Source organism: Symphodus melops (assembly GCF_947650265.1).
Source record: "Symphodus melops genome assembly, chromosome: 17".
Lineage (NCBI taxonomy): Eukaryota > Metazoa > Chordata > Actinopteri > Labriformes > Labridae > Symphodus > Symphodus melops.
In genome coordinates, this window is record NC_136707.1 from 3819249 (window position 1) to 3844887 (window position 25639).

General features: G+C 40.4%; 5 protein-coding genes across 12 annotated transcripts; 2 read left to right on the plus strand and 3 right to left on the minus strand.

The window, feature by feature from the left end:
• Positions 1-324: 324 nt before the first annotated feature.
• On the plus strand, positions 325-9523 carry LOC306838116 (polyserase-2). Its single transcript, XM_079366094.1, has 10 exons — positions 325-819; positions 4309-4329; positions 4653-4821; positions 5337-5605; positions 5786-5931; positions 6027-6291; positions 6516-6687; positions 7191-7444; positions 7599-7696; positions 8192-9523. The coding sequence occupies exons 1-10, from the start codon at positions 765-767 to the stop codon at positions 8507-8509; spliced, it is 1767 nt and encodes a 588-aa protein (XP_079222220.1). The 5' UTR covers positions 325-764; the 3' UTR covers positions 8510-9523.
• Positions 9524-9860: 337 nt separating this feature from the next.
• LOC306838142 (uncharacterized protein) lies at positions 9861-14105 on the minus strand. 2 transcript variants are annotated; one of them, XM_079366128.1, is made up of 5 exons: positions 13279-14105; positions 13081-13191; positions 12215-12349; positions 11019-11135; positions 9861-10884 (listed from the first exon to the last, which is right to left on the minus strand). In XM_079366128.1, exons 1-4 carry the CDS (start codon positions 13303-13305, stop codon positions 11028-11030), a joined length of 381 nt encoding a protein of 126 aa, XP_079222254.1. In that variant the 5' UTR covers positions 13306-14105; the 3' UTR covers positions 9861-10884; positions 11019-11027. The 2 variants fall into 2 exon arrangements, with proteins under 2 accessions (XP_079222254.1, XP_079222253.1); XM_079366127.1 differs by having other exon boundaries at positions 9861-11135.
• Positions 14106-15287: 1182 nt separating this feature from the next.
• On the minus strand, positions 15288-17191 carry eif1 (eukaryotic translation initiation factor 1). Its single transcript, XM_079366129.1, has 4 exons — positions 16999-17191; positions 16085-16248; positions 15846-15947; positions 15288-15759 (listed from the first exon to the last, which is right to left on the minus strand). Exons 1-4 carry the CDS (start codon positions 17027-17029, stop codon positions 15715-15717), a joined length of 342 nt encoding a protein of 113 aa, XP_079222255.1. The 5' UTR covers positions 17030-17191; the 3' UTR covers positions 15288-15714.
• A 556-nt stretch (positions 17192-17747) lies between these two features.
• Positions 17748-19604, plus strand: LOC306837683 (GTPase IMAP family member 7-like; the record flags this gene model as incomplete). The annotated part of the gene is made up of 3 exons (XM_079365427.1): positions 17748-17775; positions 18762-19460; positions 19600-19604. 3 exons carry the CDS (start codon positions 17748-17750, stop codon positions 19602-19604), a joined length of 732 nt encoding a protein of 243 aa, XP_079221553.1.
• Positions 19605-20902: 1298 nt separating this feature from the next.
• srsf2b (serine and arginine rich splicing factor 2b) lies at positions 20903-25550 on the minus strand. 7 transcript variants are annotated; one of them, XR_013781039.1, is made up of 5 exons: positions 24928-25549; positions 24124-24460; positions 23691-23843; positions 22650-22718; positions 20903-21124 (listed from the first exon to the last, which is right to left on the minus strand). XR_013781039.1 is itself a non-coding variant. In XM_079366117.1 (3 exons), exons 1-2 carry the CDS (start codon positions 25299-25301, stop codon positions 24145-24147), a joined length of 678 nt encoding a protein of 225 aa, XP_079222243.1. In that variant the 5' UTR covers positions 25302-25550; the 3' UTR covers positions 21823-22718; positions 24124-24144. The 7 variants fall into 7 exon arrangements, 2 of the variants coding, with proteins under 2 accessions (XP_079222243.1, XP_079222242.1); XR_013781040.1 differs by having other exon boundaries at positions 23590-23843; XR_013781038.1 differs by lacking the exon at positions 23691-23843.
• Positions 25551-25639: the final 89 nt, after the last annotated feature.

Sequence of the window (25639 nt, forward strand, 5' to 3'; positions counted from 1 at the left end):
GGATCTGTGTCTTCCTCCGCTATGGATCCCTAGCCCCCCCCCCCCCCTGTCTGTTTCCCCCCCAATCCCTCTTCCTGCATCTGATCCCATCTCCCCCCTCCCACCTTTAAAGCCCTGTGTACTTTAAACAGGCGGCTGTTCATCATGAGTCTGCTTTTGTCTGTTAAAGGAAGAATGTGCAGCATGACTGTCTGCATTGAGTGAGAAGCTGGAGTCCCACCAGCTGTACTGTTGTCCGCACTGTGTTTACATCGTCTTTACATGGACGGGACGGCCTTGTGTATAAAACTGTCAAGGATCAGAGAAAATAACAATAACACACTCACTGCTTATTCGGATGTCACATACGTGTCTTTAGATCACGGGTAATCATGCATTAACGTTGGGTCTTTGTAATAAAGCAATGAGTGAGGTCTTGAGATAACAGTTGTAATGAATTAGATCTATACAAATAAAAAACCATTGATAGATTCATTGACTTGCTAAACAGACGATAAAGCCAAAAAAAAGGTTGAGAACCTCTGGTTTAAGATAGTCAAGAAGCTGAGAGCTGGATGCAAGTGTGTACAGTGTGTAAGAGAGGGAGCCATGTGTTGCAAAGGTGAATACTGACTTGTTGGGTGTGTCATTGGACAGGTGACAGTACCTGACAGTGGAGCGGAGAGAGGTGTGTTTGTGTTGGAGGCAGAGACGGGGGAGGGAGAGAGGGAGGGGAGGAGAAGCTTATTTATGGTGAAGCACTTCGTGATCATGGACTTCCAGTTATGGCTTTCAACAAGGTGATCTGCGCGGCAACGCTGCTGACTCTCCTCACGCAAGGTAAGGACATCACCCCCCCCTTCTCTACGCACACAATATGAACCATCCATGTTCCAGATCCACTCACTGCTCCATGCTGGAGAAATGCAGGAGGAAGTAGATTAGTAAAGAAGAACTTAATGTTGCACAACTGTATCCCATGTGCAAACTTTCTTTAAAAAAGCAGCCTTTCAGGAAACTTAAAAAAATGTACAAAGACAAAATATTGAATCAAAATATGCACGCGTCAAATCTATGAGACAAACAACAAAAGAATGTTAAATCGTTGTTATTGGACTGAATAAAAAGGACTGAATAAAAAGTAATATATATTCTGACATGTTGCAGAGAGTCACTTTAATTGTGAAAATACTTAAAACTGTTCTTACTTAAATGTGCTCCTTATAGAACGAAGGGCTTCATTTGTCTTGTTTAACAACTTTGTGTTGACCTACTTACAGCCACATGTGTGGCATTTAATTATCACCTGATGTATGTCGTCCTGTCACTCACTCTAAACATTCATTACATTTAGCCTTCAGTCTAATTCTGTCATCATACATCACAGCGTCTTATACGTCAAATGTCCTCAACCTTTTCATAAACAAATGACTTTTTATATTTTAAACACTTTAAAGAAATTGTATATTATAATGTGATAGACCTGAACATAATGTTTCATGTTTTAATTTTATTTTATTACATATTGAAACACATATGTGACTTGTAATGTTACTCTGGGACAAAAATCCAAAAAAAGTCCATCCATCTTCAAAACCAACTCTGATTATTTAGTGAGTTAGAATATTTGCTGTGTGAGAATAAATGCATTTATGACCATTAAGAACGTGTCGATGGATTAATGCAAATAAGGCTTTTAAACCTTTCAGATGAGCCAGATGGAGCTGAGAGGTTCTGATTTTTCCGTTTTTTGGCCACTCTTTGTGGTTAAAAGTAACTATACTTTTTTAACCTCCTTTAGTTTAATTCGGGAAGGTTTGAAATTCTTTCATTAATTCTAAGGACGAGGATGTATAAAGACGCTAACTTGGAGCTACAACCTGTGGACTATTATTTTTAAATTTCAAGCCCCCTAAGAGGTTTTAACGTTTCAAAGGCTAATCTGAGTTTGAATGGTTTTCTATTAGGATTGTCAGACAGACTTTATTTGACATGGACATCACAGCAGTGGCATTGGACGAACCTGGACGAATGGTTCTTAACACTGGTCCACAGGAGGAGGTGCAATATTACAGTGATAAAAGAGCAGCAATATATTCAGAGTCACATATACAACTGAACTGTAGAGCAAAGACAGCAACAAACCAGCTACATATTATAAAATAAATGAACACTCGTGGTTTTAACAGAGCTTTCGTTCAGAGATTAGAGAAACTATAAAAATGTGTGGGCACAGATATCAGTCCTCAGAAGATCGGTGCCTGGTGGGTTTTCAAGTTAAAGTGGAGCCACACCTCATCAGGAAGCAGATTGCAAAATGTTGGTTGAGGAAAAGAAGGACCTTTAACAACTTAGTCATCGAGCAGCAGCAGCAGGAAGTCATCTTCATTACAATCAATCTGAAGCCTGACAAAATGATTCATTAACTCCAAAGGGAACAAAGGCCACACAGGGTATATTCACTCGACTTTTTCATGTAATGTAGGAATAAATGTTTGACCAGGGGTCAACATGTTAGACGAGGGACTCAAGATTCATTTGATTCAACCATAGAAAAAATGTTAACAGCTAGATTTTTAAAAATAAAACTTAAAAAAACAAAATAACAAACAAAACAAAATCAATGAGGAAAAAAACAATTCCAGTTTAGTCTTAAATCTTAAACTCAAGAATCCCTTTCGTCTGTCACACACTCGTGGACAAACTGACACTTCACACTCACGTTTAAATATGTGTTCCTGTAGGCCATGTAAACATTTCTGTCAGGCGTGTTGAAACCTCCGAGCTGCTGTTTATTGTTTTAGCTGTTAGCGTTTTTTGTGACAGGCTATAATGATCTGATTACTGCGAGGAAGCTCATTTTATGTTCAGGGCTCGTTTTGTCGAAGACATTTAGATGGACATGTTTTCTTATTAATGTTGATGTTGGGTTCATAGACTAAGTTAGGACAGGGTATAAAAAATAAAAACAAACCTCCAGACTCTGCAAGCCAACAACCTGAACTTTTGCAACAACAACAAAAAAACATATTCTGTAAGTGTGAAAGAAAATTAATTTTCCAAAGAATGTGTCGATGTGTAGAGTAAAGGTAAAGGAGGGAATGTTTTAGAGCGCAACTACTGAGACTGACAGTCAACTCAAACATAGCGTTCAGCCTTCACTTGTTTTCAGAGAAACCCGGGGCGGGGGGGGGGGGGGGGGGGGGGGGGTATCTCTGAAAGTCAAACATACTGTTTGACTTTCAGAGATTTCTTTAGTTTACTGATGCACCTGGTTGGTCCCCTCTGGCTCCAAAAAAACAACACCATAATGATGTAATTTTAAGCATCAAAACTGAGGTGCAAAAACGAGTGCACATGTCCATTTCTTATATACAATCTGTAACTGAAGTATTCACGTATTGCTGGATGTACTCACATGCAAATAGTTATGGTTATAATGGATTTTAGAGGCGCAGTGCATGCCCATTACTGACAATGTTGGGACGCTGTGAGAAATGAGAATCAAATTTAAAGGAAACAAAGCAGTGAATATTTACAAAGAGCAGAAAGATTGGCCGACTGTAAAACCTGTCTGATGACACACGAAGGCACGCTGCCACACATCAGTGAGATCCGTTAAAACAACCGTGAAAAAAAAGGCCGAAAAACAAAGACATGCAGACAATGACGCCACCGTCCACTCGCAATGCAGGAAGTTCTGTCATTGTTGGCATTACAGACATTTTTCTGCTTCTTTTGCCTGACATTTTGAAACGTCAGGGTTGAATGAAAAATTTCAATGTTCTAAGAAGCTTTTTGTTTAGTCGCTTGCATGCTGAAGGACTTAACCTTTAGGTGTTCATTGTCAAGGTTAAGGACAGAGGGGCACCTTAGGGTGAGGCTGTGCTGACACTTCCCTCTGTTTGGTTCGACATCTCATCGAGTTTTAAAGAAGAACAAAATGCCACTTAAAGAAATAATCTTAAATTAAATTAATCTGCACCTTTCAGGCAATCAACTCACCATACTTTTATACTGCGAGCCGACTGTTTATAGCCTTCTGTATGTCAGACAGTTTAGTTGTTTTAAAGACAGTTCCTCTCATAATTCAAACATGTCCGTCTATTTAGATACTGGACAAAAGTGAAGAAGGCTGAATTTAATGCCACAAAAATGTTCTAACCATCACAGAATTTCAACTAGAGGTCAAAACTCTCACCAGAAGACGATCGCTGCATGAAATGACGAAAATATAATCTCCCCAATCGTTTTATTGAAACCTTTCATGATTCATTCAGGAGATTTCTGAATTGTTCAATGAAGATGTTTTCTTTTCTTTTTTTTCAGAGAGTCTCGGACAGCTTGATGGTGAGTCCTGCTTATTTTCTTTCACTCGTTTTTGGAATACAAATCTGTCTTGTTTGCTTCCCTTTGTGTTTTTTAAGAGTTTCGTTATTGTTGCCCACAAACAGCAGGTAATTAAAAGCAACAGAATGTCTAGACTGGTTGTGAAATGAATTCACCTTAATTACGTTTGATCAGCCACACCTTGAAATATCCTGGCACAATCCATGGATCTTAAACCTAAACCAAAGAGTTAAAGTCTTCTTTCCTGCAGGAGGGCAAACTCATGGTGCTAAAGCCTCAGGAGGATTACTCACTGTCTGCGTTTGTTTTCCGTCCTTTTTTAGTGTGTGGGAGAGCTCTGCTCAACAACAGGATTGTTGGAGGGCAGGTGGCTGATGAAGGCAGCTGGCCCTGGCAGGTCAGTCTGCACACATCCCTTTCCAATAGTCACTTCTGCGGAGGGTCCCTCATTAACAACCAGTGGGTGATATCTGCTGCCCACTGCTTCCAAAGGTAAGAGAAATAGTCAAATGTGGGGTCCCTCATGAAGTTTTCAACTAATTTTCAATGGAAGAATTATTTTTCAATCAGCAAAGATTTGTTTCAAGCACCCGACATTTGATTTCAAGGTGTCACCTGACAAAAACGGTTACAAAGAGCCGAGGGTTTAGGCTACATTTAAGGGCTACCTTTAGCTCAAGGTTAGACTGACAATATTTTCAAAACTCAATTCGGGACACCTTAAGTTGACCTCTATGTATCGATCCCCCAGTCGGTGACCTGCACCGGTCACCCAAGGTGGTAAACAAATGCTTCCTCCTGAGCTTACTATTTTTCAATATTCTACAGGGACCAATCACAGTCCACTATGAGTCAGGGTTTAGCAACATTTGGCAACAGGGGCGAGAAAAACATGCCTTTTAATAAACCTTAAGCATGACCACTCACGGTGAACAGTGATACAAACAGGACTTGACAGTTTGTTGATCATGCCTGAGCACCGCTTTCTTCTCTTGTGGTCCCTTTAGCACCAGCGCCAGCAGTCTGGTGGTGTATCTGGGCCGGGAGAGTCAAGAGGGAACCAACTCTAACGAAGTATCCAGGACGGTAACGGAGATCATCAACCACCCCGACTACAACAGTGCCACCAGTGACAATGACATTGCACTCCTGAAACTGTCGTCAACTGTGACTTTCACCAACTTCATCCTGCCCGTGTGTCTGGCAGCCCCGGGCAGCACTTTCTTCAGCGGCACAGACTCCTGGGTTACCGGCTGGGGCAACATTGGAAGTGGAGGTGCGTCTGAAATCGGCTTGATTACATTTTATTTCTTTCAAAAATTATAATAATTGTATATAATGTATACTTGAAAAACAGAATTACAAGGTGCCTCGCATGTATGCTACACAACACAAAACAGTGATTAAGAAAGTTTAAAGTAAGACAGAACTTTAAACATATGATGTTTTCCTACAGTGCCCCTTCCATCCCCACAAAACCTTATGGAGGTGCAGGTGCCAATTGTGGGCAACAGAAGATGTAACTGTAACTACGGAGTGGGTCTGATCACAGACAACATGATATGTGCCGGGTTAGAGGCTGGAGGAAAGGACTCATGTCAGGTGATTATTTTAAACATTATTTGTGACAGATTCTGACAGCCTGTGACTACCCAGATGAAGCTCTCTTTAAAACACTCTTTTTCCTTTTTTCATAGGGGGATTCAGGAGGTCCGTTGGTGAGCAAGCAGAACAACATCTGGATCATGGAGGGGGTAGTAAGTTTCGGAAGAGGATGTGCTCTGCCTAATTTTCCAGGAGTCTACACCCGAGTGTCCCGGTACCAGACGTGGATCAACAGTCAGATCACCACCAACCAGCCGGGCTACATCGCCTTCACATCCACTGGGACTGACAGTGACCTGAGTGTCACCTGTCCTGGCCTGCCACCGCCACCGACCACCGTCCCTCCCACAGCCCCACGTGAGCGCCTGACATGTTCTGAATTAGATTTTTAGCCTTAATTTGACTGAGGAAGCGTCAGTATGAGCCGCTTTTATGTTGATACTCCACCAACTTGTTTAAGATCATGTCACTGAATGTTTACACTGAAGGAGAAATTTGATCGAAGGACTCCATGTATTCATGGGCGCACCATTCTAAAAGGCTAATCTTCACTTATGGATCTTTTTTTCCTTTCTCTCCAGCTGTGGTCTGTGGTCAAGCTTCGTTGAATTCTCGTATCGTGGGAGGCAGCTCAGTCGCACAAGCTGGTGTGTGGCCGTGGATGGCGAGCCTGCAGAAGAATGGAAGCCATGTATGTGGAGGGACATTGGTTGCCTTGGATTCTGTGTTGAGCAACGCCAACTGTTTCTCAAGGTGAGACTTCTGAAGTGATGTCACGTTTCTGTTTGAAGTCCGAGCCGATATTTTTATTAAAAAAAAAAAAAAGCCCTCATATAAAATTTTACACGTGAAGTCTGGATGTGCTGATGTGAGATCGCAGCAGGTAAAAGTCGAGGAAAATTCCGGCAGGGTTTATGGTAACTGGTGTAATTATTGAGCACGTTAAAGTGTCTCTGCTCACCAACATTTTTCCAATCTTTTGTTGATAGTGTGGATACAAGTGTCCACTAATGCTAATTGGATGTTTTGTAATCAATATGGCTGCTGCGTCTTTTTCTTATGTCACGAACCTCGCCCAGCCTTTCCCACCCTCGGTCCAGTAGGAACAATAAAACCTACATTTCTCTGCAAGGCTGTCTGAAGCGTTCTCAGAATATTAAATATATGAAACACTTTATGCAATAAGCATTGGATCAAAAAGGCACATGCACGGTGAATCAACTCTTTGATAATAGTCATTTCTTTACCTCCATTAGTTCCCCCACACCGTCTGAATGGACCGTCGTTTTGGGTCGTTTGAGACAGAATGGATCCAACCCTTTTGAGATGACACTGAATGTGACAAATATCACACTGAGCAACCTCACTGGGTCCAATGTAGCAGTGCTGCATCTGTCACCTCAAGCCACCCTGTCGGACTACATCCAGCCTATCTGTTTGGACAACGGACAGACCTTCGCAGAGGGCTCAACCTGCTGGGGGTCCGGCTGGAGCTCTGGTCGTGGTGGGGGTGAGTCCATGAAGCATTGTCCCACTTTATTTTCAATCAGTTCACCTCTTTAGATGAAACATTTAGACGTTCTTCCAGAGTTTGTAAGCCCATATGAGGTCGTTTACTGGGAGTGTCTAACTCCTTATAATCCTTTCGTTTTCCCCATTGTTAGAGGAAGAAGTTCTGCAGGAATTCCAGACCTCAGTTGTGAATTGTGGAAACGCTTCATCAAGTGACACGATTTGTACGGGATCATTCACACTGGAGAAGGTGAGTTACAAAAAGTAGATTGTCAAACTCAAATGACTTCTGGTCTTTTGAGGCTGATCTGAAACTTCACAATGTAGCACGATCTTTTTTAACATGAGTTTACTATTTGATAAGGATCTAAGGATATTATGTGTTTTTGTATCATAAATATATGATGACAGTACATTTTGGTGCAGTATGATACAATACTGTACTGTATGAAATGATACGATGTGGTATGGTATGGTACAATATGGTAGGGCAAGTATATTACAAACAATACATTTTGATACCTTGCACACCAAACCACACCATATATTATGCTACCATATGATAGGATAGAATAGAATATGATACATTTCCTGGCCTGGAAGTTTTCATCCCCTCAGGCAAATATTCTCTTGCTTTGTTCACAGAAGGTTATTTAATTGTCTGTTTACACCTATTGCATGCAATCATGTATGCAATCAGTTGTCTTGCTGAACTTGAACATCTCCATTTGTCCTTCGTGTTTAGGGGGATTCTGGCGGTCCTCTCATGTGTAAGCAGGGTGTTTCCTGGTTCCAGGCATCCGTGTTGTCGTTTGAAAATAACACAAGCACCCGACCGAGAGCAGATCCAGTAATGGTCTTAACCAAACTGAGCACCTTTAGTAATTTCTTGAGAAGCACGATAGGAACTTTCTTGTCTCCAGCTTCCAACAGCACCAGTAACACCACAGCTTCCCCCAACATGACAACTCCCAGCAGCGGTGTGGACAGACCTCCTCACTCATCCGTCTTCATCCTTTTTCATCTCCTCGTCTTCTCAGTTTGTCTCCAACTCTTCATGTAGAAACCTCCAATTTGTAAAAGTGATTTACATGATGTGAGTGGCACAGATGAATGTAAGCAAACTTGAATTTGAGAGACATTTGTTGGCATAAAACTGTGAAATGTTCTTTTCTTTTGTTTGTATAATGATGGAATGCACTACCTTAGTGTATACTTACGTGATTGCTACAAAACTAATGTTTGTTTTAATGTTTGCCAAAGGTGATTTGTAAGGCAAACTGAGGATCTTAAAATATGTTGTCAATATTTGATTTTCCAGAAAAATCTGTGTTTCTGTTTTGTGGGAGATTAAACGTAATATGAATTTACTATTAATTGTACATCAGAGGTCAGCATGTTTTGAAACATTTATTCTTACAAAGCCTTTTTTTGTTTTGTTTTGTCGAATGACAATAATTGTAAAAAACTGTTTGAGTCTGTGTGGACTGAGTGTTTAGCAAATGCTAAGTTGTTTACTTTCAGGAAAGCAAAACTGCTACTGGTACTACTTTATTTCTCTATAGCCTGCAAAAAAACGGGATTCATCCGGGTCACTGTTCTCACTGGCCTGACTTTTGTTGGGTGCACAGATTAGAGTCAGGGCTCAAATGAAGAACTCTTAAAGCTGCACTGAACAAACACAGACATTCAAGGTTTTTGAAGCTCTGGGGATCCTAAAGATAACGTGAAGTTTTTTTAATTATTTTTTAATTGACTGTAAATAATTGTGTCCATACACAGAAAGATTGTTAAATGGGAAGTGTCTGTCTTTGTCAAATGAGTGAACAACTTAATTTGAAGGAACACATCGTCTACCTCACCGTCTCAGAGCTGCTGTATTAAAATGTTTGTTTCTATCAGAAGTGACTCAACGCTTGTGTGAACGCATCGTTTGCACGGAAGATACTTGAGCTGCACTTTACTTTTTTGATATCTAAAGGTTGGCTTCTGATTGTTCATGTAAAACAACTGTAATGTGTATGTGACAGTTCTGTACCAATGAACTTAATAAACTGCTTTTATTACGTGAAACTTCCTTTTAGTCGCTTGTTGAAGTTTTTTCCTTTAGTCTATAGAGCGGTTTAATTACAGCTGCAGGTGACACAGAGGGTGGTGCTGTCGCCTCACAGTCAGGAGGTTTTTGGTTTGAATCCCTGTTGGACAGGAGCCTCTCATATGGAGTTTATATGTTCTCCCTCTGCATCTTTGAGTTCTCTCCAGGGACTCCAGCTTCCTCCAAAGACATGCTCAATCGCTTCATTATTGAACAGTCAAGTTTGTAGTCAGACTCTGTCAGTATGAAAAATGTAGGATTTGAAAAAAGTACATCTCTTCAATTAGAAACACTTCAACTCTTATCGTGCCCTTCAAAGTAAGATGACAAAAGTTGTTCATTTATTAACAACAAGGTATAAAAAATAATCAGCACAAATCTATGGCATCAAATACAAAGAATAAAATGTAAACAATACACAAAGAGGAATCGCCTTAAGAACACCAGATGTGGAATAAGCAGCTGCTGAAAAGAGTCCTAACAAAGGCTCTACAGCTCCTCCTACTGGTTTGAGTAAAACACGGCAATCAGCTCTGTTCTTCCAGAAATCACAGAAACTCTCTAAAACACGAACCTATGAAATGAAAATAACTTTAAAAAAGGTGCTCAAAGAGAACAGAAAGCAGGTGTTTGATCACACTGAATGCAGCTCGGAACTGTACAGCACTGTACAAAGATAGAAAAGCCCTGTCATACTTAAATCTGAGTTTTAAACAAGCTATGTATTTATCACTCTGAGTTTTAGCTTTCTGTGACAACAAAGGAAATGTTCATTTAGAGTAAATGGATAGTTCTTAGCATCATACTGTAAAGCAATCTGTCCACAGTCAGAGATCATACTGTTACATTTAAACTGCATCAGTGTCATGAAAATGTGCTTTCACCTCTCAACCCGAGTCCTAAAGGATCCGGGCTGAGGAGCAGCAGAGGACTGTGTGTGAGATTGTTTCACTTTGAGATGGTGAAGTTGTGAGAAAGGACACAGACTCTCCTTGAGGTTACAGAGGTCTCAACACATTTGAACTTGTGTTTTGAAATAAAACATTCACAGACTGGATTTCATTAGATCGGGTGTTTGGTTGAATAGATACATTTTCGTTTTGTTAAACAAAAACATTTCAGAAATTCTGTCCGATCACAAGAAAGATTGAAGACGTGACACATGCCTGCATACTGTGGTTTTCACTCCTTCTGAATATTCACCAAATACGATGTTGTGGGAAAAAAAGTGAGTGAGAGCAGACATAGCTGCTCGTAGTGGGTTTGACACGGCCTGCAAAGTGCTCGTCCATCGCATGGCAGCAACCAGGAGGGACAGTTTCCCAGGAGTGTTCATGTTGGTACTTCAATAAGAACACAAAGACATGCCAGTTCAAACGCCGCTGTGAGATCTCAGCTGAAGGTCATTTTCCATCCTCGCTGAAAAACTCGGATTAAAAGGCAAATGTGTTCGAAAGCCACACAGCTGAACGTCCACCGTCGTCATCTACTTGATCCTGATCTCGAAGCAGAGACAGTGGCAGGTGTCGCACTCAGGAAGCCGACAGCTGCAGAGATCGCGCTCACAGCTGCAGGTATTCTGCAAACAGTCACACTGTGGGGGAGAACAACACGACGAGCTCAAATATGAGGCAGGCTGCTTTAATAACGTACACGTCAAACACGGCTGTTTTGGTGCTCATTGTTTTTTTTCTTTTTTTCAGCTGGAATTTAAAAAAAAAAATATTTTCTATCTGTCGGATTGAGATCACAGAAAGACAAAACAACAATCTTTGCGGATACCAGTCTGAGCTCAACCGTTTACAGAGGTATGAACACATTGCTTCTTTGGTAGCCATCAGTTTTCTTCTATCATGATTCCTAAAAAACACATAAGTGTTCACCTGCATTTCTCCATGTGATACAAAGCATTTGTTAAATCTGTTAGCATTCCCTAAGATCAGAGGATGCAGCTCTACTGGCTTATAAACTCAGATTTACACTTTCCTGTATAATCGGGTTTCTACGGAGACCCTGAAGTCCCAAAAAGAGAAAAAAACACCTTGTGTTGGCAATTATAACTTGCGGAAAATATATATTTTTTAATTTTTTTATGACTTAGATAGATAGATAGATAGATAGATAGATAGATAGATAGATAGATAGATAGATAGATAGATAGATAGATAGATAGATAGATAGATAGATAGATAGATAGATAGATAGATAGATAGATAGATAGATAGATAGATAGATAGATAGATAGATAGATAGATAGATAGATAGATACTTTATTGATCCCGAGGGAAATTCAGGTTTTTGGGACTTTTGGGGCTCTGTAATATGTGGTTCATTGTTTGATTGTAACAGAAAGTTATTTCAGGATGTTGTTGTTTGTATGTGGTCGTCATTCTTTTGTTGTTATAGCTGTTTGTTTTGTTTTCCTGTAATTAGATTCAATTCAATTCTTGCAACTGTATTATTGTGCTTTCATTCTCTAAACTGAGCTCTCAAGTCAGGCCTTCAATGTGTTTCCACATCATCAGTTAAGAGATGCGTTTATGTATCTCTGGTCTGAGAGAAACACAAATATCCTGCTGTGACGGTTCTGTTCTGCACCGACTCAAATGGATCTCGTGCCATGCTTTAGGAGTCAATAAAGACGTGGTGTGATCTGGTGTTTGAGGTACTTACAGAAGCAAAAGAGGGACAGTCCTTCCAACATGTTTTCACGCCGGGCACGTTGCAGTTACACATCTCAGATAGCTTAAAGCACTGCTCGCATATCGAGATGTTTGGACAGCAGTCACAGTTGCAAGAACAGCGGTCCTGTGAGAGAGGGAACAGTACGATCTCATTCCAAACAAAAAGACTATCAGACATGATTAGGCAGGAGATTCCTTTAATCCAACGCAGAATGTGACGCAGATGGATCCTCTAGAGAGTAGTACAAAAGTCTTTTGAAAGTCCTCATAAGTTTGATGGACTCACAGCAGAGGTTTTTGTCCCAAATGTAAGCTCATATTTCATGTGTTCAGTGTCATAAGAGTGCTTTTGAAACAGTCAGCATAAAAACTTCTTCCTTTTTTTCCAGCTTTAAGGTGCATTACTGCCATCTACTGTGTTGCAGTGTGAATAAACGACCCCACAACAGAATGCGTACTGAGTCAAATAAAACATGTCCTTAAAAAAACAGCAGCTAAGACTTTTTGCAAAACCTTTTTCCATCCATACATATGTGACCCGCTGAAAATGCCTCTGTGTCACACTTTGGGTCCAAACCCACCAGTTGAGAACCAAGGAACTAATACACATGTGAATCCTGCTCTCTTCACTCAGGCACGAATACATCTGGAATTAACTCAGAATAATTTCCCAGAGGGACAACCGCTGAAACAACTCAACAAATCAAAATAAAAATAAAAATAAAAAACCAAAAGTTCCTCACAGCTGTTTTGAATATTGTTTTCAAGTTATAGAAATTAAAACTTTGCTTTTTTTTTTTGACAGTCTGAAGTGAGAGGAAAGTCCTCCTAAGAGAAGGGGAAAGCTTCACCAACCTTAAGACAGAATCGTATCCAGAGTCCGACGCCCAGGACGATCATGTAAAGACTCACAGTGATCATCAGCACTGCAGGGAGAGGGATGGAAAGCCCCCAAATAGGCAACACCTGAAGAACAGGGGTGAACATGAGAAGGAGAAATGTCATGAATCATGTGCAGGTGATATATTATAATTATTAATTACTCCTCCTTACCTGCGTTGTCTGTTCCTGAGAGGACATCTTCACATGAATCCTCACATCTTGAGAAACTGACAAAATAAAGCAGTAAAACCTGACTGTTCGGCTGACTAAAAACCATCTGTGTCTCTCCACAGCTAACACGAATTAAGTGTGTGTGTTAAATGACCATGTTACGATTTTAAATGCAGACCTTTAAGCTGTATTTAAGCTCTAAATACAGGGACACGAGTTATGAATCTGAACCATTGTCACCAATGACTTGGATACTTACAAGTAATATAAAGACGTGAATGAGCAACCTTTCGGTTATTTTCAATGGCATTTACATGTGATGTTCGAAAGTACACGAATAGCACATTTAAATAGTAAGACATGTCAAAAAAGCCAAAGTTTATTCCCCCCCAAAAAAGTCAAGAGTTAGCTGTTAGCTGTGAGGAGGGTGAACGCACAAACGTATGAAAATAAGTCACTCTAAATGAGGAACTGTCCGTCATTCTGATATTATAAAATGAGGAAAATTCTATTTGAAAATCAGTTTTAAGGAGTTAAAAAAAGAGCGAATATGAAGTGAGTATTTCACTTATTTGATTTTAGTAGCAGCTAACACTGCTAAACATTTACCGTCACGAAAGGTCCCGCGCTCTCAAAAAAAACTCTCGTGTGATTGGAAAAAAAAACAGTCGAAAATTATTTGTAGTTAAGCTTTATCTTTTACTGTTATCAATATATGTAGAAAGAAGAAAAACGAGCAGATGCTACCAGACGCTGTAAACAAACGCTATGAGCTACGGCGGTATCTGCTCCGTTGCCATGGTGTCAGACAGGCACCCGGAAGGGACAAAATACATTCGCGGAAAGACGAAGTGAAAATATCCAGACAAAAGAATGAATCATTCGTGTTAGCGGATTTGACTTTATTTTTTTTAAAAAGCAACTCAAATGATATAAAACTTTGTCAGAAGCTATGAAATGAGGTTGGAAATTGATTTCCGTGTTAAGATTAAGTGGTTTTATTTTCAATAAAGCTTTTATAAGCACCTTCACTGACTTAAACTACATTTTTTATACATTTATAGAAAATCCCATTTTTCTCCTACTTCTATGAATACGTTTTTAATAAACTGCCCCCAAATAACGGTCTATGCATGTATGGACCGTAATACATATTTACACAAGTAATCTGAAAATGAGTTTTCACAAGGGGGATTTAAAAAAAAAAAAAAAATTCTCATTCATACTTAAGTTTTAAGGATTTAAACAAAGCAAGCAAAGAATGTGTAGGTTAAAAGTCTGTCTCAGTCTTTCATGCATAGCAAGCAGTTCCATGTGTGTATCATTGATAGTGTGGTAGACTAAACCTGCCTAATCAGACAATGAACAACTTGTATACAAAAACCAGGCAATGCTTATCAACTACAGAATTTTATTGAACCAAATATGGAATTTTCAAAACAGGCTTGCTCTTCATCACCGTCAGTCACAGGAGCACAGTGCGGCCTGGCCATGGCTTTGATCATCATTGTATTACTTTAGCATAACTCCATCGCAACTGACATTTATAAATTATTGCATTACAGTACTGTAAATTAAAAATTCAAGTGTCCAAAACCACAGGCTGCATAACAGGCCTCAGTTTGACCAAAGTGAGACCATCTCTGAACCTCCATTTAATGTTAATACTTGAATTGGCAGCAAATAGAAGGATTTATAAAATGTGCCATAAATAAGAGCAGAAGCAGTTTGCTGGACAAGATGGTGGAGATTGAACTTTACAAAATCTGCTCTCTAACCTGAAAGCAGGAAGCTGGGCTTGAAAACAATGCAAAGTGAGGGTATTAAAGCAGCTTAAAATAGGGAAGTTGGCAAACTTTAACGTAAAAAAAGAAAAGAAAACGTCTCTTCCCATCTGTAGAATTTCTACCTTTTAGCTCCCCCCTCTTCAGCCACATACACTGGTTTTAAGTATGATCCTTTTGTTTGCACCCAACTCTCACCAAATTCCACATGACACCACTCCAACATATGGACATCCATTTTATTTAACACCTTTAAGTACAAAACAAAAAAGTTACACAAAACGGTGCCTCCTGACTGTGGCACAAGAACCTAAAAGAAAAATTAAAAAAAAAGGAAATTAACTGAGGGGGAAAGGGAAGGAGGAAGTGTGTGTTGAAGGGTCATCACCACTCATCCCTGATGTTGTGTGGAGCTGCAGTGGCGTGTCTATGCGAGAGCGAGCCTGCCCCCTGGTGTTGTAGGGGGGTGTTGGTGTCAAAGAGTCCCATGTTTGTCAGAGGTAATTCACGTGTTAGCTAATAGGAGCTGGTGGGGCTGCGAGGGGGGACAGGAAGAGCAACAGCAGCACATAGGAGAGGAGGAGGAGAGAAGGAAGAGGAGGGGGGTGTTTAATGGCCTTCCAGGAGAGGCGTGGGAGGGGGCTGCTAGCCTCTAGAAACCGTGGACTTTGAGCTGCTCCTCCTTGGCCAGGCCAATCTGCAAATAAAGAAGTGAGTCAATTAAAAAAACCTGGTTTCATTGGAAATTTAAAAAAACAACAACGAGGTGCCCAAAACACCTACCTCCATGATGAAACAGCAGATATTCTTACGCTGGTCACCCTGAAGCTGGATCACTTCACCATACTCTGGGTGCTCAATCACTGTACCATTGCAAGCAAACTTCTGTTGGGACAAAAGAAAAAGAAGAACAGATTCAGTGAGAGAACAACACCTTCCTCTAACTGCTAAAAAGCTGCAATTTACCACACGCCAGGCACTCTACAAAACACAAATAACAAAAACCTAGTCTCGGTTTGTACCTTCTTGAAGGCTTTGACTAGCTTCTTCTTGTCATAGTCAAGTGCAATGCCCTGAACAGTGGTGAGGGTCTTCCTGCCGTTCCGCTGTTGGATTCTTATGTGGATGTAATCGTCTGTCCCTGACGGGAGGCGGTCATCACCCTTACTTGCATCAGCAAAGGGGTCTGGAGAGAATGATGGACAATTAATTAAACAAGCAAAGGAAAAAAAAGGGAAAAGTAAATGGATTCAAACAAACATTTCTTTTGCACGCTGTAAGCATTTCACTAAAAAGAACAACATCAAATTACTATTTGTCTTTTAATTAAAAGAAATTGAGACTTCTACATCCGAGATTCATCCGTCCAGCGTGTGCAGTCTGTCAGATATATTTATTTGTTGGAGTCACATTACAGATTAAGAAACTGCGCAAACATGAGCTAAATATACAGCTCAACAGCTCAGGGCTGTGTCAGCTAGCCTAGCCGCTAATAGCCAGCTCTCCTTTTGGCCATCCGGAGAAAATGATACCAAAACGCGCAATCATGACACTGCAGGTCTGTTTTACTGATGTTAAGTTTTAAGTTTCAAACGAACTAGGTGATGGAAAATATTCAGTAAATCAAACCGAAGTGTCACGATGGGGACAGATGTGAAGAATAAGCTAACTGCAGGCCGAATGGCGGTGGCTCGGCGTTAGCAGAGGCCTAGCTACATGAACCAAATTCGGAGTCCTGACTCACTGCTTCAATATTACACTTTTAATTAATTCATTAAAATTAGCCAAGGTCTTAATCTAACTAAATAAATCATAAGCTGTGCAAAACGTCGACGTTAAAGAGCCGCGTCACATGAGTAAGGCTAAAAAAAAAAAACGCCCTTCCCCCACCTTTTCTAACCATTTACTTTTAAATGACGGGAAAAAGGGGACTTACCAAAAGTTTGAAGGTTCTGGATACCGGACATACGATAAGATTTACTTTCCTTTCGGATGATAACTTGGTAAACGAGCAGGTTCGTAAAGCTAACTGAGACTTTTTGTGTGTCGTTTCTGGGTTTCGCCTTGTCACCGGGACGATGCCTCTGCTTCAACAGTCTTCACAAAATGGAGTTCGATGAGGCTCGGTATGTCTGAAAAACAAGCATTTGAAGCCCCGCCCCCCCACTATACATCATTACGTCCCAGACGTAGGACTAAGAACGTGTTCGACTGCCACTCCCTGTTATTTCTCCGCTTTACTGGAAAGGTGACGTCATGGTGTCATAAATGTTATCTTTTCATCAGGAAACAAATTCAAGTAATTATGTGATATTATATATTATATATTATTATTATATTATATACATTAAGTGATTTTATATATATGGTCGTATCAATTAAATGAAGAGTTTATTTTTAATTTTGACATACCAATCCCACAAGGTGAAGCTTATTTTATTCAGTTTCTTCCAATTGAATGGTACTGATTGCACTATTCACCAAAGAACAGGATCAGATTACCTACTCTATGCTACACAAACAATGTGCCAAACTGATAATAAAAACAAACTTTTTATTCATTCTATAACAGGTTATGCAGGATTTAAGGGAAGGAGGATCATACAGTCTAATAATGAAACCAAAGTGAAACATTCAAACAACTTAAACACATGCAGGACATCACAGACGATCCACAAGACGAACATGGCCCAGCAGCAAACTGTTCAGCAAGGTAAGTTTATCTGACATTCAAGTATTAATTCATGCCCTGATAAGCATCCACAGCTATAGCTTGTCTTGAAGAAAATCTCATGTGTGACTGTTTGATACAATTGTTGTCACAGTGCACTCGTTAAATTGTCTTCCCTAATTATTTTTGTTATGAGAGTGCTTGAGAAATGTACAGATTCTGTGGTAAATGTTCATAACTCTATACACAAACTGTACTCAGAGGAACACGAGGTCCCTGGAACACTGTTTGAAGATCAAATGCTACACAAGAAGTTATGGTGGGAGGCCCGCAACAGTGAAACAGTTGATAACAGATAAAACAGATAATAATGTATACAATTGTTTCACTTCTCTAACTTTCAAATTTCCACTAAACCTACATAGAGCAACTTTAATGATGACAGATTGTGATGAGTCAACAGGTTGTACAAGTTGATGCTCATTATAAAATAAGAAAGGGACGGTACAAAATGTGCCCTGGTGCATCCTCCTTGAAGAGGAATCTAATCTAGCCAGTCTCTAACACAGTAAGGTGTTAGCCGCTGCCAAATGGTGATCAGTGACAGACGCTTGTACAGAGTATAATCTAATAATGTAATCTAATCTGACAATATAAGTCATTGGAGACAAAAAAAGAGACTAAAATCATTTTTTTCCTACTGTGTGTAACACACAATGTAAACATGATGTGTCCTTAATAATAGAGTATATCTTTGCAAATATAAGGTCTATTTTGGTTAATCAAGGTGTCATAATAAATGGATCAACTTGTGAGATTTGTTCAGATGCGTTTAAATTACTGGGTCAGAGTAAATTATTTACTGGCTCAAAACTGCACTCCAGGAGGAGAACTGCTCTATAATATGCTTACTTAAGGTTGAAATAGATTGTTTAATCATGACTTATCACTTTCTCTAATGTGATTAATCACAATTACATGTTTGAATCAATTGACAGAAAAGAATATGTCAATCTTTTGTGTTTCAGAGACCAAAGAGCATGAGCTCAAGATTGTGCTGATTGGGGCGAGTAAAGCCGGAAAGAGTGCAACAGGAAACAAAGTCCTGGGCAGAAAGGCTTTTAAATCTCTCATAAGCGAGTCCTCTGTGACACAGGAGTGTAAAATAGAATATGTAGAGCTGGGCGGACAGAATCTGGCAGTTGTTGATACTCCTTGTCTGTTTGGAAGCACCACATCTGACTCCTTCGATGAAGAAATCTCAGAGCAGGTGTTGGAGGAGCTCAAGCTGTTGCTGCCTGATTCTCACATCCCTGTTGTGTTCCTGGTCGTTCTCCAGCTTGGGAGGTTCACAAAGCAAGAGCAACAAATAGTAGGAATTATCCAGAGGAGTCTTGGCAGAGAGGCAGCACATTACACAATGGCCTTGTTCACGCGAGGAGATGATCTGAAGAAAGAAGGACGTTCCATTGAGGAACTAATTGGAGCAAATCAAGCTCTGCGTGACTTCATCAGGGAGTGTCGTGGAGGCTTTCACGTTTTTGACAACGGAGATGCAGATTTACCTCAGGTTACCGAGCTGCTCCAGAAGATCAACAGCATTGTGGAGCGCAATGGAGGGAGCAACAACAAGATGTCTCAGGAAGATGAGAGAGTCCTCCAGAGACAAAAGTTTGGAAGAAAAGCAACTGGAAGAGGAAATACATTTGGGATGTTCCTCCTTGAAGGTGCTTTTGATGGAGTGTGCACAGCAGCTGTAATATTCTCATGGATAGATGTACGGCGAATGAAACGCAAATTACATGTAGGCGCAGTAGGGGTAGTGATTGGTGCATTCGTAGGTGTGGTACGTTTTCTTGTCCATAGACTGAGATGGGGAAATTAATAATGAATTCCAATGAGATCCAAATGAACATCAACTGTAAATCACTTTGCATACACATGATCAAGATCAAGTGTCTGGGAGCTTTCTGCTCTCTGCTTAGACATTTTAATTTTTGACAGTTAAGGATTATATTATTTGCCGTTTGTTTTCATTGATCTGCTGGTGAACAGGTGAATTCTGGGTAAAACCGTGCAGAGTTTTAAAGCTCATGAACAATGGTGCCTTTGGATCATACAATGAATTAACTACAGGCGTTAGCAGAGGACTAGCCTCTGTATGTATGTCTGTTCTTGGTTTGACACAAATATATAGTGGTGAATGTAGCTATACTCAAAATCAGTCTTGGGCTCAAGGTCAGATTTTAGAGGTCTGTCTGGTCTCAGAATTGAAAGCATTTTTACTCTTGTCTTGTCTCTGTCTGGGTGGAGTCTAGGTTTTAAATCCGGACCACTTAAGACCACCACTGACAGGGTATTTTTCCAAATGCCTTTATGTCAGTGCAAGAATACAAGCATGAAAAAAAAAAAAAAAAACTATTGTATAATTGTTTTATATTTGTGGGCCTTTGTTTTCTTTACTTTCTGTGAAATGTGAGGGGAATCCTCCGAATGATGTAAAGAGCTTCTTTTGAATTTATCACTTTAAATTAGCTGTTAGCATTTTACACCCAATAACACCTTTTCTGTGGCAGAGTGCAACATGTATAAGTTTTGTAGTTTGTCAACCTACAATAAAAATCCTGTTTTATTACACTACATATGACTGTGTTCATGTCTACGAATAAGAGGTAGCGAGGCTGTAGTGTTTAAAGCTATTCAAGCAGCCCTGACGCATTATATGAGGTTTAATAGCTTCAAGTAGCTAGTGTTCATATGATGGCAGTCTTACATTTCTTAGTTAGCCGTAAACAAACCACCTGCAAGGCTGGTGGGAAAGGCATTTAATCACAACTGGGAAAAAGCTAGTTTGAAAACGTGTTTTTTTTTTTAGTAGTGCTTTGTGTTTAAAAGGGAACTTCACCATTCGTCCACATGAGCTTCAAGGTTCTAACTTACTGTATTAATTTACTGCGTTGTCCTCCTACCCAAGTTTTGCAGAACCCCAACTTAGACCCACAAAAAAAAAAAAAAAAAAAAAAAAGTCTGAAATGCCTCAAAAACTTTCTATAATCTATAATCGTGTCCCATAATCTAGCCTGCAGTGAGACCCCTGATGGGCTCGGTAATATTATATAAACTGTCCATACTTCAAACACGAAGAGGTTAAATCAAAGACCAGAGACCATTTTAGACAAAACACCAAAATCTTTAATGAAAGTCACATTTGTCATCCATGACCACGTGGGGGGGAAACATTTCATGGTACAGAAGGTTGAGAGTGCAGCGAGCATATGGCTGGTAGTCACAGGAGCTTTCTGGAGAATACCGGAAACTCCCCGAGCACTCAGCAGAGCAACACGCAACCTCAACAGCTAACCAGCAAAACCCATCTGCTACACAACTGCGCCTAGTGCACAAAGAAACAATACGAGCAAGATTAGGATCAAATACACTTTTGAAGGAAAAAAAAAAAAAAAAAGGCCAAACGTAAAACAAGTTCAGGGTTGAGTGAACCATGCCCAGACAAATTTAAGGACTTAAGATGCTTCAAAATGTGTTATGTTCGCAACAGGATGTATTAAATGCTTTATTGCAGTCATTTAAAAAACTTTTTTTTTTTAAACCATCAGCAGTAACACTGAACACAGGGAGGAATAATCAGACGCCCTGAACAGCCAAAATAAAAAGGTGGAAATGAAGCTGGCGACATTTTTAAATGGGTTCATTCAATTTGACGATCTTCACTGCTTTAGAGTTCAGATTAAAACAAGTTTAACTGGATTAGATCACTTTGGATGCGTTTGGTCATTTGAACAAGAATGAGGAAAACCACCCCGATATGTTCAGGCCTGTATCACTTAAGATTAACATCATAACGCATTTACTTTAGGCTAATCTCAAGGCTTTTTGGTATCAAGTTTGACTCACCATAACTACACTATGGATGATGTGAAGAAAAAAAAAAAAATTCTTTTGAGTTTGCCTTACATTGAGCTGTACAGAAAAAGTTAAATGTTTTCAAAGTCAACAGTAGCGCAAAGATTTGCGTCTAGGGTTACATGTGAAAGAAACGAAGAATTTAGAAATTTGTCGGAGCGACACAAGTAAAAGTATAAATTTTTATTAGTCAAATTCTTTGAGCCAAAGCAGGAAAATGCACATCGCACTGGGTTGCTAAATCTTCTCATTAGCCCTCTCACACGCACAATGTTATCTACCTGCCTGTCAGATGTTTTTAAATCATTTTTCACTGTTGTGGAAACACTTACATGATGTATTGATTTAAACAATGAAAGCTCTTCAACACACATTTGAAGCATTTTGTTTTGTGGGAGACTGTCCGACACAAATCTACAGCTGGGAGGAGCTGGTGTGAAAGGCTCCAAAAATGATCCAAACTGTGTGTGAAGGTCTATTGATCAGCTTCTCCTGACATCCCAACGTTGCATCAGAAACGATCAATGTGAAAGCAGGTAGTGCAAGGTGAAAATAGATGTTTTATTACAGGTCTTTTGTTGTTGAAGATATGCATTCATACAATTTACTGCCCAATTACATCCACCTCTGTACGCAAACATCACCGCCATGAGTCAGCTAGTGGCCACATTCATTCCAGACTCAACGTGACGTTTAGAAGCATGCAAGGTTTGACTACATGCTCGCTTCTCGATACAGGCCATGAGGTGAGAAGAACTGAAGAAAAGAAAAGCTGAGACTTACACCCCTTATTATCCTGTTTATATTGTTACACAAGCAGAACTGAAATTCCCCTCCACATTAGACCAGATGCTTTAAAAATCAAACAATCCATGAAAAGATATCACAGCACATTGATGAATTAAAAAAAAAAAAGAAAAAAAAAAAAGAAGCCTTTTTGACGCAAAAAAAAAAAAAACCTAAGAAAACCAAAGCATGAAAGACAAAATAAAAACCTTTTACAGCAGGACACTGATGCTTGCGTTGGACTTCGGTCTTGAACATCTGAAGTCTTTGCCTGAAAACTGTCCAAACAGAAAAAGTTGAGAACAATTAATTGAGGCAGAGTGATGGGCAGCTTTTAATAAAAAAGGGCTTTGTTGATAGAGCAGGGCGAAAAAGGAAATACACAAACAAAAACTTTCTGCTGGTGAAACTCAACTTTCTGCTCAAGAATTACTTTTTGGTGCGACTAGTTGTATTCTATGAATTCGGGCAGGCCTGTAATCCTGGTTGGGTTAGTGGTGTTGCTAAACAAGAATGCAGCACTAACTCTAGTGAGGACTATTGCCTGATGTAAACCAGCACAGAGGATGGGGAATACTTGGATCTAGAAAATTGTGGCTGTAGGATGCGTCAGTTTAAACTGGCATGTAAGCACAATGTAACCAACACAAGCACGTGGACCTTAACCTGAAGGGAGACCAAAAGCTGCTGCTAGCACTGCTGACATGAGCCACACTCTGCAAACTCATTCAATTCATTTAACCCGTGGGTTGTTGGATCCTGTGATAAATAAATTCTGCTCAATTTAGACCATTCTGAATCGAAAACTGCATTAAGAGAGAAATTAGTGGCAAGAAACACTAATCATCCGCCCTGGGACTACAGATTGAATTTAGTTTGCTAAATCCAGTAGAAAACATTTTCTCTTCTGAGAATAATTGTGTATTTTGTCACTGATATAATTTATATATTTAAAAAAAAAAAAAAAAAAAAAAAAAAGTCTAAAAAAGAGGAATACCACTTCATATGTAACTGGACAGAGAAAGCGTCTTGTTGGATCCCACTATACTGATTACAGTCTATGAACTGGTAAAATGGAAATGTGTTATGAGAATAAATGTGGGTAAAAAAAAAAAAGTACTAAAACTAAACAAACAGCATGGGACTTACATGGTGGCAAAGTCGAACAAACCTCGGAGCCCCTCCAGCACCTGGCTGGGGATCTGACCCGGGGGACAGTTTAATGTCCAGTTGTGAACAGGCAGACGTACCTCAACACCAAACCCCAACCCTGACAGGCTCTCCACCTTTCTGCAACAGAAACCCTCACCAGCAGGAGCAGGCAGCCCTGGGCAGCTCACCACACACCTAACTGCTCACACTGCCTCAGCTCAAACTCCTCTTTAGCAAACAGGATGCTGCAGCTTTGGAAGGAAAGAGTTCCAGATTTGATTTACTATAGAGACTGTGCTTTAAAAAATATATACGTTTTAAAAAGTATGAGCTTGAATACCAGGTATAAAAGCAAACGTAAGAATGAGTTTGGGGTCTCGTCGAGGGGGAAAAAAGGCTTTAAATGTTTCTGAACTAGCTATTAGAGGGCCTTTCATTTCGTTTACAACTTTGAAAAAGAAAAGTGAAACTAAAATTTGAGTTGTTAAATCTCCTCCGTTGTGTGACTCAATCACCTTCTCAGAACCTTACCTGTTGCTGGCGTGGCGAGATCTACGGGGTTTCTCCTCCATTCTCTGCCGCTGACTTGGGCGGGCTTTTAGATCTTGACCTGGAGCCTCTTTTGGAAGCTGGGGTACGGCTTCTGGACCTGGACTTCGACTTCGACTTGGATTTGGACGGGGATCTAGACCTAGATCTGGAACGAGAATGGGACTTTGCCTTGGTTTTCTTGGTCTTGGGAGAGTGGGACTTGGATCGGGAGTAGGACCGGGATCTGGATCTGCTGTGACGGGATCGGCTCCTGGAGCGAGAGCGGCTCCTGCTGCGGGACCTGCTACGTCTTCTGCGCCTCGGGCTGCGGGAAAAGCTGGATAGAATCAGTGGGTGAGTCGTCATTTAAAATGTTAAAAGGCATCAAGACTAGCAAAACAGTCATTTGTTAGGCATTTAATAATAAGGAGTTACACGTGTTGAAAAAAATATTCAAAAACATTAAGTATGTTTTCCTTTTAAGGGCCACTTCTTTAAAAATACATGAACACAATTTCTACTACTGAAAAATGTTTACCAACAACCAAGATCTAAACACGCGTGGATCCAGCGTTTATAAGATTAAAAAGTTACTTTTCTCTTTTTTTTTTTTTAAACAATCGTGCTTTACGCGGTAAACTTCTTACAAAAACCCTGTGTGTGACCAAAGTTTTAAACAAGAAAATAAATATAAACAATTAAAATACTGGCCGAGGCCACGCTTCGGGGCGAACTGCGTACACAGATCCAAAATGGGGATATCTGGCTCGCACTTTCGCGCTAATTTTTTTTTTTCTTTTTTACCTCCTGCTCCGGCGTCCATAGCCGCCGCCGCCACCTTGTCTCCTGGGCGGCCCACCTCTCCTTCCTCCCCCGGCGTGAGACTCTGGAGGTCTTCCGTAGCGGGCCATCTGAACACGCAGCTCCCTCCCGTCGAGGAGCGCGCCGTCCATGGCGTCCATCGCGTCCTCGGCGTCGCGTTTGTCGTGGAACCGCACGAACGCGAAACCCCGACTTTCTTTCGTGTACCGGTCCCGCGGGATATAGACGTCCCCGACACGGCCATAATCCTCAAACACGCTCCTGAGGGTTTCTGGCGAGGTTCGGTACGTTAAATTGTCCACTTTGAGGGAAGTCATGCCGTCGACGTCTGGCGGAGGCCTACCGTAAGAACTCATTGTGATTAGGTCGTTAGGCCCGAGAGCCTTCCGCGAAACACAATCCTGTTGTTACAGCCGGAAAAAAAACTAACAATGCACAATTTAACCGCGCGATTTAGATTAAATGCACTTATCTTGTAGGTTTTCTTCGGGATTCACAGTCATAGATTAAACGACTTTTTTAATCGCGACTCAACGTCCACGTCGTTTCCAACTTCCCCAAAAGCAGTCAGGGGAAGATTCTTCTTCGTCTTCTGTAGAAAATGTGGCGCTTCTCTCTAATATACTACATGCATTAGCGCCCCCTAGTGGCAGTGGTGATGTTTTATTATACACGTAAACGCGGGAAACACCCA

Coding starts and splice junctions, on each gene's coding strand:
- LOC306838116 (XM_079366094.1), top strand. CDS start 765: ATGGCTTTCAACAAGGTGATCTGCGCGGCAACGCTGCTGACTCTCCTC. Junction 4,330..4,652: donor GAGTCTCGGACAGCTTGATG/GTGAGTCCTGCT, acceptor GTCCTTTTTTAG/TGTGTGGGAGAGCTCTGCTC. Junction 4,822..5,336: donor GCTGCCCACTGCTTCCAAAG/GTAAGAGAAATA, acceptor TGGTCCCTTTAG/CACCAGCGCCAGCAGTCTGG.
- LOC306838142 (XM_079366128.1), bottom strand. CDS start 13,305: ATGTCCTCTCAGGAACAGACAACGCAG. Junction 13,192..13,278: donor CTCAGGAACAGACAACGCAG/GTAAGGAGGAGT, acceptor CCTGTTCTTCAG/GTGTTGCCTATTTGGGGGCT. Junction 12,350..13,080: donor GGATACGATTCTGTCTTAAG/GTTGGTGAAGCT, acceptor CCTCTCTCACAG/GACCGCTGTTCTTGCAACTG.
- eif1 (XM_079366129.1), bottom strand. CDS start 17,029: ATGTCCGGTATCCAGAACCTTCAAACTTTTG. Junction 16,249..16,998: donor CCAGAACCTTCAAACTTTTG/GTAAGTCCCCTT, acceptor CATTCTCTCCAG/ACCCCTTTGCTGATGCAAGT. Junction 15,760..15,845: donor TCTGCTGTTTCATCATGGAG/GTAGGTGTTTTG, acceptor CTTTATTTGCAG/ATTGGCCTGGCCAAGGAGGA.
- srsf2b (XM_079366116.1), bottom strand. CDS start 25,301: ATGAGTTCTTACGGTAGGCCTCCGCCAGACGTCGACGGCATGACTTCC. Junction 24,461..24,927: donor TATGGACGCCGGAGCAGGAG/GTAAAAAAGAAA, acceptor GATTCTATCCAG/CTTTTCCCGCAGCCCGAGGC.